Genomic DNA, 13149 nt, shown 5'->3' on the forward strand with positions numbered 1-13149 from the left:
CGTTTGTTACTACGTTTGCTTGTGTATATTTGTGTTTATTATTCTTTTTGTTTGTTGATATCGCTGTTACCACGGTGTTGGTATTTATATTTCCTTCATAGTTCGCACTATTCTCGTCATTTAGAAGTTTTCTTTTTTTTTCAGTAGCCACAACAACTATCCATATAAAGTATTCAAAAAGAGAGAAAAATAGACCTCACAAGCAATGTCGATCGTTAAAAAAAAACAGAAAACAGACAAAGTCACGTCAGGAAACGCAATAAAATAAACAGAAAATCCCTGATAGTAACAAATACTGAAAAACAAAAAAAAACAGAGAAAAAACACACTGATAAGCTGCGAATAAGACTGTATTCATTATACCTTCCTTTTTTTTTTGTACTTTTTCAAAAAAAAAATATATATATATATATATATATATATATATACTCTCTCTTTCTCTCGTATTAACCCTGTGCATGAAAACCATACCGCATAAACACCGCCTCCTCCGCCTCTGCAATCGCCCTTGTGTGATCTGTATTACGATCTAATGATAACAGTGGCCGCAGTAATCCATCATCGAGTCCATACACCCATCCATGCAACTCCACTGTGGGATTTCCCCCAGACACATTATCCACATCCCAGGCCTGTGTTAATAACTGGGTATCGAGCACATGGGAGACTTGCGTAATCACATTTAACTCACACAACACATCCAAGTGATACTTCTGTGGAAGTCGTTCAATGCGTTTCCAGAAGCGACGCTTTACAGAATTAACGTGTAGAATCCAATGATCTGCGAGACCCACACTTGCCCCTTCTAATGCCGCCTTCACACCACCACAACCGTAGTGTCCTGTGATAATCACATGTTCCACCTGAAGACAGGCAATGGCGTACTGGAGAACAGAGAGTACATTGAGGTCGGAGTTTGAAACAATATTAGCGATATTGCGATGCACAAATACATCGCCAGGGAGAAGTCCAACAATCTCATTAGCTGGTACACGAGAATCACTGCATCCAATCCACATATACTGCGGAGATTGGGCCTCTGCAAGAGTTTTAAAGTAATCTGGATTTAACTCTGCCACTTTATTTGCCCATTGTCGGTTATATTCCAATAAAGGTTGAATTCCACTACCACGAGGAGGCTGTGAGTATTGCAATGATTGAATAAGTGTTCCTCCTATAAACGTCTTACATTCTTCTCCCTTACTACTAGTAGAGTTAGAATCACTACCACTACTGCAGTGACAACAACTGTGGCAAAGTGGAAAGATTGAGGATGACTGCATTTGAGAGAGAAGAGCACCATGGAAGGGAGGACGTAGTAGGTGAATGCACGCAATACTATTTACACTCTGGGACCATTTCACTTTCGTTATGAAGAGAGATTGATGTAAACGACGCATTCTATTGAGTGTATTAATAGTGTGTGTTAGTGTATGTGTTTATAGTTCTATTGGCTACGCTCACACATTGTGAGGAAAGAAAGAAAGAAAAAGAAAGAAAGAAAAAGAAAGAAAGAAAAAGAAAGAAAGAAAAAGAAAGAAAGAAAAAGAAAGAAAGAAAAAGAAAGAAAGAAAAGTAAGAAAGTAAGAAAGTAAGAAAGAGACCACCTTACTGATCAAGTGCATGCTTCTCATTCAGTTAGAGAGAATACAGATACAAACGGAAAATATATATATATATATATATATATATAAAGAAATAAGAAAAGAAAAAAGAATAGGACTGTTGTATGCCATGAACGTGTATTACAAGATCGTCAGAAACCAATACAACTCAAAGCACTTACAGTGTTCTCATACAAATTCGTTATGGCATGGAGTCATACAATATAACAAAGGAAAAAAGAAATAGACACACATATATATATATAAAGACAAGAGTTTTCACACTCTTAATAGTGTTATTTACTCAAATTCAGAGAAAAAAAAACATTACTTTCTTGATTCATACCCAAACCCCACTCTTTTTCTGTCGTTTTCCCCCTTTCTCCTCTTTCAATTAAAAGACCCGCACTCGCATTCCCCATTCCCCGACTCCCCATAACAAATATGATCCCGTTCTTTGCCATCTATCATCATTCAAACACTACAGCTGTATACGAAAGATTGATTTATTAGATGTCAAGTACAGCTGATTCTCATCAGGACCCCCAAATGTACAATTGGTAATATGTTCTGGCAAAGGAACACGGTTTACCTCCGTTCCCTCCGGACTTACGATAATGATGGCGTTCTCTGAACTAGTACACAGAAACCCATCCCCATCCACACGAAAACCATCAGGAATACCCGGTTCCACTACAAAGAATGTTCGTCCATTAACTACCTCAATCTTCTCGATACTGCCGTTTGCTGATTTTGTCTTCAAAATGTCATAAATACGAATCTCCCGTCGGCCATGAATTCCCCACTCATAACCGCTCATGTCAGCGACATACAATTGTTTCTCATCTGGTGTGAAAGCCAAACCATTGGGTCTTTGACAATCGGATATGGCAATAGTGACCAGACGCTCCTCTGGGTGTTCCGCTGATGGTGGTGACAGGTAGTAGACAAAGCAACCAACAATTTGACTCATCCCTTGAACGCCTGTGAAGTCCGAGTTAATACCATTACGGTGGATCTGTAAACCACACACTGCCATCGCAGGAGCGTACCACAATATCATTTGGGGGAGTTAAAACGTCTATTAGCGAATTTGTCCACCACGGTGACATTGCGACTGTCATCAGCGGAAGAATGACTCTCAGTCAACGCCCCATGAGGAGGCAGTGATGCGGAGATACAGCGTCTACCATGTTCGCGGGTAAGAATAACGTAGTCGTACCTCGCAGGAAAGTAGTGTTTATTACGGTGGTCAAGGGTATTTCCATTGGAATTACAGCTGGATGAGCGGAATAACTTAACACTTTTGGTATCAGGGTCTAATAATTACTGTTTATTCCCTGCAACATCACTGAATAATAGTTGGCCCTCGCGGGGTAACCAACACGGACCCTCCAGCCATGAACCACCTGTCCAGAGTTTCTCTGCCGTGAGGTTTGCTGTTGTACGATTCATCCCTTTGGGATACATCGTCATTGTGTCTCGCTTTATTTATATCTTTATATAATATATCTGCCAGAGTATGAAAATTGGTAATATATGTGTTAGAATAATAAAGTAAAGAAGAAGCTTCCCTTTTGTGCATTGTTCTTGTCAATTCGTATTTTGTTTCTTTTTATTTGTTCATTATTGTAGTTGTTTGTTGCAAATAAAGAGTTTAGGAAATGTGTGGGAGAAGAAAAAAAAAGGCAAAAAGAAAAAAATATAGAAAAACCATGCAGGGAGTCATATATCAAGAAAAATCAATAAGGAACAAATAAATAAATAAAATAAATAAATAAATAAATAGAGAACTACCTGTATATGTATATATGTATAAAAAGAGATAGCAGAAGCACAGCACCGCACTGCACCTCCCTCTCTCATAAAAACAAACTCACCTGTACCCGCTATTTCCACGTCTTCTTCTTACTCCTCCTTCTTCTCATTCTTCTCCCTTTTCTCTTCAAATTTATCACACATCATTGACAGTGGCAGTGCAGCTTATGGGTGGCAGCAGCAACGAACTTCGTGCAAGTCGACAAGAATGACAGAGAAAGATTCCACCAGCGGGATCGTGTTGTACAGGACACACACAGTCCTGATGAAACAGCAATAAACACGCAGCGCACTCCAACACCGCATCCACCTCACGTAGACGAGGAATACGGGGAACAATACCCAATAGTTCTCTTACTAAGCGTGTTTCAGTTGAACAGACACCAGTGGAACTCTCTCCAGATATTTCATTGATATTTTTGCCTTTTAACACATCCTTCATGCTTCTCTCTCCACTGACACCACCAATTAATGCGGCACGGCATGCGGCAAGAGGGTATGAGCCTCGTACTTCCATCAGTAACTCTCCCAGAGTGGGAAATAATGAAGAAAGGGATGTGTGATCACTTTTTCTCTTTGGAGTCGTTATTGCAGTAGCATTCTGAATATGAGTAAGAGTATCCTTCTCCGCCTCATTAAGTGCTTTTCGGTATAGTTGAATTGTGAGACCTCGCAAGAGTTCATCACAGAGGGATTCTTCTACTACAGAAGGAAGAAGGGATTTCTTCTTTATCTCGTCCCATGAAGAAACGGTATCCATGTGGTTTGAACTATCATCTCCTTGTGCTAATGCGGAAAGACGCAATAAAGGTTTCTCTCTAACAAGACCTTCACAAACAACACAATAAGGATCATTTTTTGCAGCCTTTACTATCATAGTACAATAATTGAGCACAGTATTGTATGTAGAATTGTCAGACTCTGTATTGCATACTTGAAGCCATATACCTGCTACTAGCAATCTAGTCCAGAGTTGTTGGGCAGTGACCATTTGTAAAGGTAATGGCATTAGAGACTCAAGTCGTGCACGTGATGGATGTAAAAAATGAGCAGGAGACTGTAATGATCCGTAATTGTCTCCAAGTGCATTGTGAGAAAAGTATAAATATGATTCTTCAACTTCATTTTTAGGTGAGTCATTCGTTATATCAGTAAAATTCCCATTGGCTTCATTCATACACGTTAATGGAGAGTAAAGAAGTGGGTTCCGTAGGCACCTCTGTAGTCGGTCATAAAATAAAACTGAACGTGCGTTATCAATAGAGTCAGCTAATGCTGTTAAACTCATAGGAAGAGCAAAATATTGAAGTGGTACAGCAGTACCACCAGCTGATGGGAAACCAGAATTAGAAGAACCAAGTATTGATGATGCGTTAAAAGGGAGTGTAATGGAAGTATCCAGTATTTCATCATCAAGATCGTCTTCTTCAGGAAGTAGGGCTGTAGTATTACTACTCTCTCCACCTACTTCGGTAGTATTTACTCCGGATCGGCGACCACATGATCCTATTGCTCGCTTGGAAGATGTTTCTTCCATATTTCCAATAATTTTTACACCCCCCATCTCTTTTTCATAGGCAGAAACCACAGAATAGAACTTCTTTACGTTTGGTGTATTAAGCTGAAAGTATTTAAATACCAATTGTACCACAAGTTCATGTTCCAATTTCTCCTCATTCGTGTTTTTCTCATCCCGAGGATGCCTTCTTGTAATACCCTGTGCACCCGTTAAACATGTTGAAACTCTAGTACTTCCTCCTCCTCCTCCTCCTACAGGAGGCGTCGTATTATTATTTGTGTTTACTACGGGTTGTAAATAGGAGGTGCGGGCAATAAAGTGCTCCACCTCTTTTAATCTCAATGTCATAGGAGCAGGAGCTCCAAAGCGTAATTCAGGCATTCTTGGCCGTAAAGCGCGACTCCAGTTGCATAAAATTGACCACATATCGGGTTGACATGATGAAACTGCGGCCAATACGCAGTACCCCGCGTCCTCAGTTTGATTAGCTGCGAGTTTCTCCTGTTTTGCACGACAAAGACGATATAATAGCATTGCACGCTGACGTAAAGCTTCAGATGTTGTAGTAATGACTCGACGATATTTCTGCTGCAGTGATTGTTGGCTACCACTAGAAAGAAGTTGCTGAATTATAGCGGTACATCGACTATGTACAACATCATCCTCCATTTAGCTATTTTCGCCTTTCTTTTCTCCCTGTTTTCGTCCTTAAATAAGAAGCAATAAGTCAAGAAAAAACAAAAAATAAATAAAAAGTGGATGAATATGTTAAATAGGTAGAGAAAAATATCGTACATACATACATATATGTATATACATTCTATTAGATTAATATGTTTTGATTTGTAGATTTATATTTTTGTATGTTTGCATCTTTCTCTGTCTCCATGTATTCAACAGAACCGCAATGATAATAATAATAATAATAATAATAATAATAATAACAATAATAATAATGATCAACTGTCCGCTCTTTAGAGGTTTTGCTTTTACCCTCCAGTTGCTGCTTTTTTTTTCTTGTTTTTTTTTTTCTTCCTGTCATATTTACAAAACCCATTTTATTTTTCTTCAATACATAAATTTAGCTCTCGTAGTGCTAGTATGTGCTGCTGCACTAGAATGAATACTGCTCCTTGTGCCACACGCAGCCGCACTTCCAACGTTTGTACGATCTGGTGACAACTTTGGCGGTTCCATGCTATCTACAGCACGTTCTCTACTACTCCTTAAACCTGACTTACCATTAGGTGTGTTACGTGCACTTTTTATAGCCTCAGACTGCTGAAAATCGTACCGTAGTTGCTCTAGTGCCGCTAAGTGATGATTAACCCATCCATCACCAGCAAGGCGAGATCGTGCTGTTCGGGGAGTCATGCTTTCCTCACGTTCTTGTTTTCGGTGTTGAGAGCCTGGTGAAGGTCTCTGAGAGTCAAGGTGTGAACTGCGGTTAAGATCAGCAGATATATCAAGAGAAACAATTATAGGTACGTTGTTATCCCCAAGAGGAGAGGAGAAGTTTGCCGTTGTCGTTGCTGTTGTTCTTGTTGTTGTTGCGCCGGGTAAACGAGCGCCCGGGGTTCTCGCCTTATTACTCTTAATAGTAGTATTGGTACTGGTGATAGGACTGGGAGTAGTAGTAGCATGAGTAGCATGAGTAGTGGGGGTGGTCTTGGTAGCAGTACTACCACTCTTACGTTCTTGAAGGTGGTGCTGTGGAGTCTCACGGGAATTGTTCATCGTCATTAACAGTGAGCTATTTCTTTCTTCATATAGTTTCCTCATATTTGCAATGGTATCACTTCTTTCGTCAGTCTTTGTTGAACCACCATATCCACTTAACTGAGGTCTCTCTGAACTTTTCGTTCCTGAAACCGTTCTTCCTGTTGGTGTTGTTACTGTTGCTGTTGAAGCTGATGGTGCTGGTGCTGGTGATGATGGTGATGGTGATAACGGTAATGGTGCTGCAGTTGCTGCTACAGTTCCTGTTTCTTTTTGTCTATGCATATATAGTGAAGGATCATAGTCAGATGACTTGGTTTTTATCGTTGTAGATGTCGGCTGGCTAGCTGTTGTGGAAACGTTTTTAACAGATATTAAATTAACTCCCTGATGTGGTGACATTGAGGAACGTACATTTGTCTTGGAACTACTCTGTGGTGTAGTTGCATTTGGTGTGGGTACTTTATTCCACATATTCACTGACGGGCTACCACGTGATTGTATCGGAGTCGCAACAGATGTAGTCCGTGGTGGTGTTTTATAACTTGTAGAAAGAAGCAGTGAAGAAATATCATCTGTTGTACGTACAAGCGGAGAGACACCTGGTGAAGCGAGTGCAGATGTTGGTCGGCTCGCAAGGGGAGTTCTTTGTTGGGCTCGTACAGGAGTAACATGTTGTGAGGGTAGTTCAGGCTTTGTAGAAGAAGAAACAGCAGCCAGAGAAGCAGAATGTGAAAGTTCTCTTGTTGTCGTTGTTGTTGTTGTCGTCGTCGTCGGTCGACCAGGAACTTTTTCCCTCGCTGCTGAAGAAACTGTAGAAAGACTAACAATAGCAGGAGATCCCGCTAGACCGGTATAGGAACGACTAGAAACAACAGGTGAGATGCTTTTTTGTCGGCGTACAGAAGAACAACTGGCGGCTGGTGTTCTAGAAGACATCGTACCATGACCTAATGTTGTATTTCCCATCGTCATACAATTTGAACGTGATCTTGATGGTGTATTTGTGGATGTGGCGGTCATTCGTCGTGAGAGAGTCCCTGGGGCCCCACGAGGTGAACAAGCCTGCATGGCCTCATCCATCGTTCGCCGCTCCTTACCAAGTAAATTCACTGAGGAACGAGATGCCAACAGGTCTGCAGCACTTGGAGGGACATTCGTGTTGGCAGTAATAGGAGAAGTTTCACTTTTTTGAAAACGAAGGAGACCGTAGAGAGGACGCGTTTTATCGGATGAAGTGGGCTCAGTCGTTAATGTACGACGCGAAGATCGTGGATACGGTTGTTGTGCTAACGAAGACCACGACAGTCCAGATGATTTCTTTTGTGATGATGCTGATGTTTGGACTGCTTGTTGTGTGGTAGGTGTTGTGGATGACCCTGTTCGTACCGCTGAGGCTCCTGGTACCGATGTTTCACCTGCGGATGATGATGATAATCCTCTCGTCGCACCTACACTTGTTGTTGTTGTTTTTGTTGGTCCTGCTGTTGATATGGCTGCTGCTACTCCTGGTATAGCGGGAACTGTGGATGAAAGTGATGCGGATGATGTCCTTGCAGCAGCTCTACTAATACCAACACCAGTAGCAGTAGCAGTAGCAGAAGTAGCAGAAGTAATAGGTAGTGATGGGACTTCAGATGATGGTGATGATGATCCTGCTAAAGGTAGTGATTTCGCTGCAGGTAATGCTGATGTAGCGGATAATGTCTTTGTACGTGGTGTTTGTAGTAATGATCGTTTAAGACGGTCAAAACTCTCTTTCCCTGCAGGGAGTTGATCTAGTCGTTCTGTCGTTAGTTCATAAAGAAGAAGAAATTGATTTAACTTTTCCTCCCGTTCAGCAAGTAGACGCTCTCGTTCCTCCAGTTTTGCCATATACGCCTCACCACTCGTTGAAGATGGATACTTACGATCCGTCACCTTTACCCCAGTCCCATTTCGACTAACATCACCGCACAAATTACTGCTACTGATATGACTAGCATTCTTCTTCTTATCATAATTATTGCTGTTATTGCTGTTATTGATGTTATTGGTATTATTATTATTATTATTATTATTATTATTATTATTATTACTGTTTCTCTTCTGGTAAAGCGTAAGTGTGGCCAGTTGCATATCCCGCTCCTCCACGATAGAACGCAGTAGCCATAAATGTGTCCGCAGTTGTACCGCCTGCAGTTGTGCAAATCGATGGGCGGGTGCCTCTCCCAATACTCCCGCACTTGCGCTGGCGCCCAAACTCACACCTTCGCCCACAGCCGCCATTCGCTCCGCGACGAATAAAAGTTCGGAACAACTTGTGGCGCCTCTCGCCCCACGCCGTCGTTTTGCCTCAGCAACGACAGCCACGAGAATACGGCCAAGAGCGGCGGTATCACGTCGTTGGGCGGCCCCAATCTCTGCGGCGTTTTCCTCCTCCTCCCCGTCACCTCCCCGCATTTCTGTGAAGAGAGATCGTGGGGGGGTGGTGAACATAAAGAATGCGTGATGGGCGGGGGTCGTGTCGGTGATGAGCCAGTGGGATTCACTCGCCGTGGTACGTGAGGCGAGTTGATGACTGATGGATTCGATTCCACCATGCCATTTCACCGCGTTTGTCCCAGTTGTAGATGTTGATGATGATGTTTGTGTTGTTGATATTATTGGTTGTGTTTGTGCATCCTCATCACTGCTATCAGGAAGAGCAAAGCAAAGGACGTCATCTGCAGATAATTCTCCTCTAAAGTGAAAACCGGCAGCATGTACAACAGCTAAGGCTGAGACCAGCAATCCAAGTAAACGCCATAAGACATCATCACTCCAGCATGAAAAGGGATCTTCTCTACTCCATTCACTACTACTACTATTACCACCACCACCACCACTTGTTGTTGTTGTTGTGGATAATGATCCTCCATGTGCACCATTTACAGAGCGAGGGAGGCGGCATTCTAAATAAGCCGCAAGTGTAAGCCCAATCCTTGTGCGGTTATTCATACCTAATGCACTATGCATAGTTGAAGCAGCACCACAAACACCTGTTGCGTTAGAAACAGCTATAAAACGATCCATCAGTGTCATTCTTGACGCCTCTGCAGCTAAAGCACCATTAAAGCTATTGTTGGTATTAAAGTCATTACTGGTATTATCACTACCACTCTGACCACGCAATACACGCTGCTCTGGAAAACCGTAAAAGAAACAATACGGTACTACTCGTGTTTCTTTTAATGATCCCACATCATCGCCTCCTCCTCCTCCTCCTCCTCCTACACCTGCTGATACATCCTCATCAAGTGATGCTGGTACTACAGACACTATTGAAGGAAGTGCAAAGGCAGCCGCTACAAATGCTGTGGGTTCCACTGGGAAAACTAAATGAGAGAGACGATCTACATCAAATGCGGTGGAATTATCAATAGAAGCATTACTCGTAATACATCTATGATGACGGGGACGCCTTGAAAGTAACCATTCAACGCCACGTTGTAACCTACAACACAGACGGCAATATGATTCACACTGCGCAAGAAAACGTCTGTGAAAGGCTCTTGATCCATTCATAGGCACTACACGCATTACACTTAATTCATTTCTCTCAGCGTTATCATCACTCAGGCTTTGGTTTGCATCAACAGAGAGGGAAAGTGCACTCATAAAGGCTTCATGGGCCCCATCATTGCCGCTAACACGGGAACGACTACGACTTGGTGTAATAGTGGATGGACGACGCAGAATTGATGTAGGAACATCAACTAAAAATGTGGACTCGCTCTGAAACGCATGGACGATTGATAGTCGATCCATTGCCAGTAAATAATAATAAAAAAAGAAGTAGAAATTCCCTTCTTTTTTTTTCCTCTCTTTTCTTCCTCTTTATCCCACTTCTCTTGTCTCACCCTTTGTTTCTTCTTATTAATAATAAATATATACCTGTGGAACAGTCCCTATTCCCCCCTATATGGAGTGAATAGGTATATTCTGTTGCACAATAGCGAAGAAATAAAAAAAAGCCCAAAACCCAACTCAATGAATGTATTCCCCTAAACGATGATATTTGATTGACTTGGCAACTAACCTCACTAGTCGGTGTGAACTTACCCAATCCAGTGTAATGCAATAAGATATGCGTATAAATATAAGTTGACCACCCCTTTCTCAAACACACACACTTTCTCTCTGTCCCCCTCTTTTATTCTATGTCAATCTATCTACCTTTTTGTATGTATTTATGAATGTATGTATGTATGTATGTATGTATGTATGTATGTATCTCTGTTTGGCTTCTCCGTTGTTGCTGTTCTGGGTAGGCTATCCGCACTCACTCACACAGCAGTAGACGCAAATCAAATGGCCAACGTTGAAAAGAAGAAAGAAGGAAACCCCTGCTCTTTAATGACGACAATGATGCAATTCTCCAAGTAACCCCACAGATGGCAAACTAAAGAAGGAAAATTAAACAAGAAAGGAAAAAAAAAAAGAAAAGAAGTCAAATTATTCAAGTTTCTACATAGAAAAAATCTAATGAGGTAGCAAAGTTTACAGAGGACAGTTTCTTAACAATAAAAGGACACAATACTGTTTATTTATTTTTTTAATAAATAAGTGAGATATACTCAGGTAAAAAATGAAAAAAAGTGATTTTCTGGCTTTCTCTCATCACCCGTCACATGGAATTCACACTGAATCCACATAGCTCGAGCCAGTAACAATGAAAACAAGAACACTTATAGCAGACCCATCTTGTTGGCTGTCTCGAGCGCGTCATGAGAGGCTGAAAGACGAATGTACGCCTTTTTAAGGCCATCAGGGCGGATCAGCGTGTTCACCTTCACTGCCTTCACCTGGTAGAGCTTGCGGATAGCCTTCTTGATCTCCGTCTTGTTCGCGCGCGAGTCGACAATGAAGGTCAGTGTGTTGTTCTCCTCAATCTTCTTCATGGCCTTGTCTGTTGTCAGTGGGTAGCGAATCACACGGAACGCATCACGCTTGCTCTGCACGGCTCCCACGTTTGCGCTTGGCTTAACGGTGGCGGGCTTGCGGTATGTGTGTGGGCGACGGAACTGCGGGCGGGTGTACGCCTTGCGCTTTGTGACCTTCACCACCTTTGTCGCCTTCACGGCGGGCTGCGTGCCCTTCTTGGCAACACTCTTGGGCGCAGCAGTCTTCTTGGCAGCAGATGTGGTCTTTGCGGGCATTCTCGTCCTTGTCCTTATTTTCACGTGAAAGAAAAGCCTTTTTTTTATTAATTTTGGTAGTATGTAAATTATGGTTGTGTAAGATATTTTGGGAGGGGAAGGAGTTAAACACACACACATAGAGAGAGGGAGAGAGAGAAAAGGAAAAACAAATAGAAAGAGATGATAGAATTAGGGAAAGGGAAAGGGAAAGTGTAAATGCGTAATGAACTTCACTCACACACAAGAAAAAAGCCCACAGAGGAGCCTACATTAATACGCATATACTCACACATACAAATACACACGCACATACACACAGCACAAATGACACCCTCGTCCTTCTCCCTAAGGTTAGATGCAATAACCAAAGTGAATCATGGGAAACAAAAAGTATTTCCCATAGATATGGTGTACGTGTTTTTTTGTATGCATTCATGTGTGTTTCCATGCATAAAAAATGTAACTGGCAAATCATACGAGAAAAAAAAAACGACTCCTTGGATTGATTGGTTCTTTTATAGCAGACCCATCTTGTTGGCTGTCTCGAGCGCGTCATGAGAGGCTGAAAGACGAATGTACGCCTTTTTAAGGCCATCAGGGCGGATCAGCGTGTTCACCTTCACTGCCTTCACCTGGTAGAGCTTGCGGATAGCCTTCTTGATCTCCGTCTTGTTCGCGCGCGAGTCGACAATGAAGGTCAGTGTGTTGTTCTCCTCAATCTTCTTCATGGCCTTGTCTGTTGTCAGTGGGTAGCGAATCACACGGAACGCATCACGCTTGCTCTGCACGGCTCCCACGTTTGCGCTTGGCTTAACGGTGGCGGGCTTGCGGTATGTGTGTGGGCGACGGAACTGCGGGCGGGTGTACGCCTTGCGCTTTGTGACCTTCACCACCTTTGTCGCCTTCACGGCGGGCTGCGTGCCCTTCTTGGCAACACTCTTGGGCGCAGCAGTCTTCTTGGCAGCAGCGGCAGAAGCTTTCTTTGCGGGCATCTTGGGTGTCGTTGATACCTTTCTCTTTTTTTTATTTGTTAAATATGTGTGAATATTAGTTGGTGGGAGGGTGGGTATATTCGTTTGTTTGAATAAGGTAGGAAAGATTAGAGTAGGATAGATGGGAAAGAAAGAAAAAGGTGTGAAAGGGAAATGGTGTGTGTGTCTGTGGTTGGGAGGTCACTGATAAAAAGAAAGAGGAAGAGGGTGGGGAGTGTTTTATGGGGATTGAATAGAACAGAGGGGATGGTAAATAAAATATTTTTTACTCTTTCTCTGTAAAAGGGGTAAGTGTAATGAAAAAAAAGAAAAGAAATCAGTGCCTTACAGCAAAA

At 42.2% G+C, this 13149-nt stretch overlaps 7 protein-coding genes across 7 annotated transcripts; all 7 read right to left on the reverse strand.

The window, feature by feature from the left end:
- Window positions 1-446: 446 nt before the first annotated feature.
- LSM04_002410 (Carbonic anhydrase) lies at window positions 447-1400 on the reverse strand (the record flags this gene model as incomplete). The annotated part of the gene is made up of 1 exon (XM_067331143.1): window positions 447-1400. One exon carries the CDS (start codon window positions 1398-1400, stop codon window positions 447-449), a length of 954 nt encoding a protein of 317 aa, XP_067189025.1.
- A 685-nt stretch (window positions 1401-2085) lies between these two features.
- LSM04_005143 (SMP-30/Gluconolactonase/LRE-like region) lies at window positions 2086-2643 on the reverse strand (the record flags this gene model as incomplete). The annotated part of the gene is made up of 1 exon (XM_067331144.1): window positions 2086-2643. One exon carries the CDS (start codon window positions 2641-2643, stop codon window positions 2086-2088), a length of 558 nt encoding a protein of 185 aa, XP_067189071.1.
- A 20-nt stretch (window positions 2644-2663) lies between these two features.
- On the reverse strand, window positions 2664-3080 carry LSM04_002727 (uncharacterized protein; the record flags this gene model as incomplete). Its single annotated transcript, XM_067331145.1, has 2 exons — window positions 2664-2923; window positions 2990-3080. The coding sequence occupies 2 exons, from the start codon at window positions 3078-3080 to the stop codon at window positions 2664-2666; spliced, it is 351 nt and encodes a 116-aa protein (XP_067189029.1).
- A 478-nt stretch (window positions 3081-3558) lies between these two features.
- On the reverse strand, window positions 3559-5610 carry LSM04_008012 (uncharacterized protein; the record flags this gene model as incomplete). The annotated part of the gene is made up of 1 exon (XM_067331146.1): window positions 3559-5610. One exon carries the CDS (start codon window positions 5608-5610, stop codon window positions 3559-3561), a length of 2052 nt encoding a protein of 683 aa, XP_067189118.1.
- A 399-nt stretch (window positions 5611-6009) lies between these two features.
- On the reverse strand, window positions 6010-10449 carry LSM04_004808 (uncharacterized protein; the record flags this gene model as incomplete). The annotated part of the gene is made up of 1 exon (XM_067331147.1): window positions 6010-10449. The coding sequence occupies one exon, from the start codon at window positions 10447-10449 to the stop codon at window positions 6010-6012; it is 4440 nt and encodes a 1479-aa protein (XP_067189065.1).
- Window positions 10450-11369: 920 nt separating this feature from the next.
- On the reverse strand, window positions 11370-11840 carry LSM04_000480 (Ribosomal protein L25/L23; the record flags this gene model as incomplete). Its single annotated transcript, XM_067331149.1, has 1 exon — window positions 11370-11840. The coding sequence occupies one exon, from the start codon at window positions 11838-11840 to the stop codon at window positions 11370-11372; it is 471 nt and encodes a 156-aa protein (XP_067188998.1).
- Window positions 11841-12337: 497 nt separating this feature from the next.
- Window positions 12338-12814, reverse strand: LSM04_002559 (Ribosomal protein L25/L23; the record flags this gene model as incomplete). The annotated part of the gene is made up of 1 exon (XM_067331150.1): window positions 12338-12814. One exon carries the CDS (start codon window positions 12812-12814, stop codon window positions 12338-12340), a length of 477 nt encoding a protein of 158 aa, XP_067189027.1.
- Between the last annotated feature and the right edge of the window lie 335 nt (window positions 12815-13149).

Source organism: Trypanosoma melophagium (assembly GCF_022059095.1).
Source record: "Trypanosoma melophagium isolate St. Kilda chromosome Unknown ctg33segment0, whole genome shotgun sequence".
Classification (NCBI taxonomy): Eukaryota; Euglenozoa; class Kinetoplastea; order Trypanosomatida; family Trypanosomatidae; genus Trypanosoma; species Trypanosoma melophagium.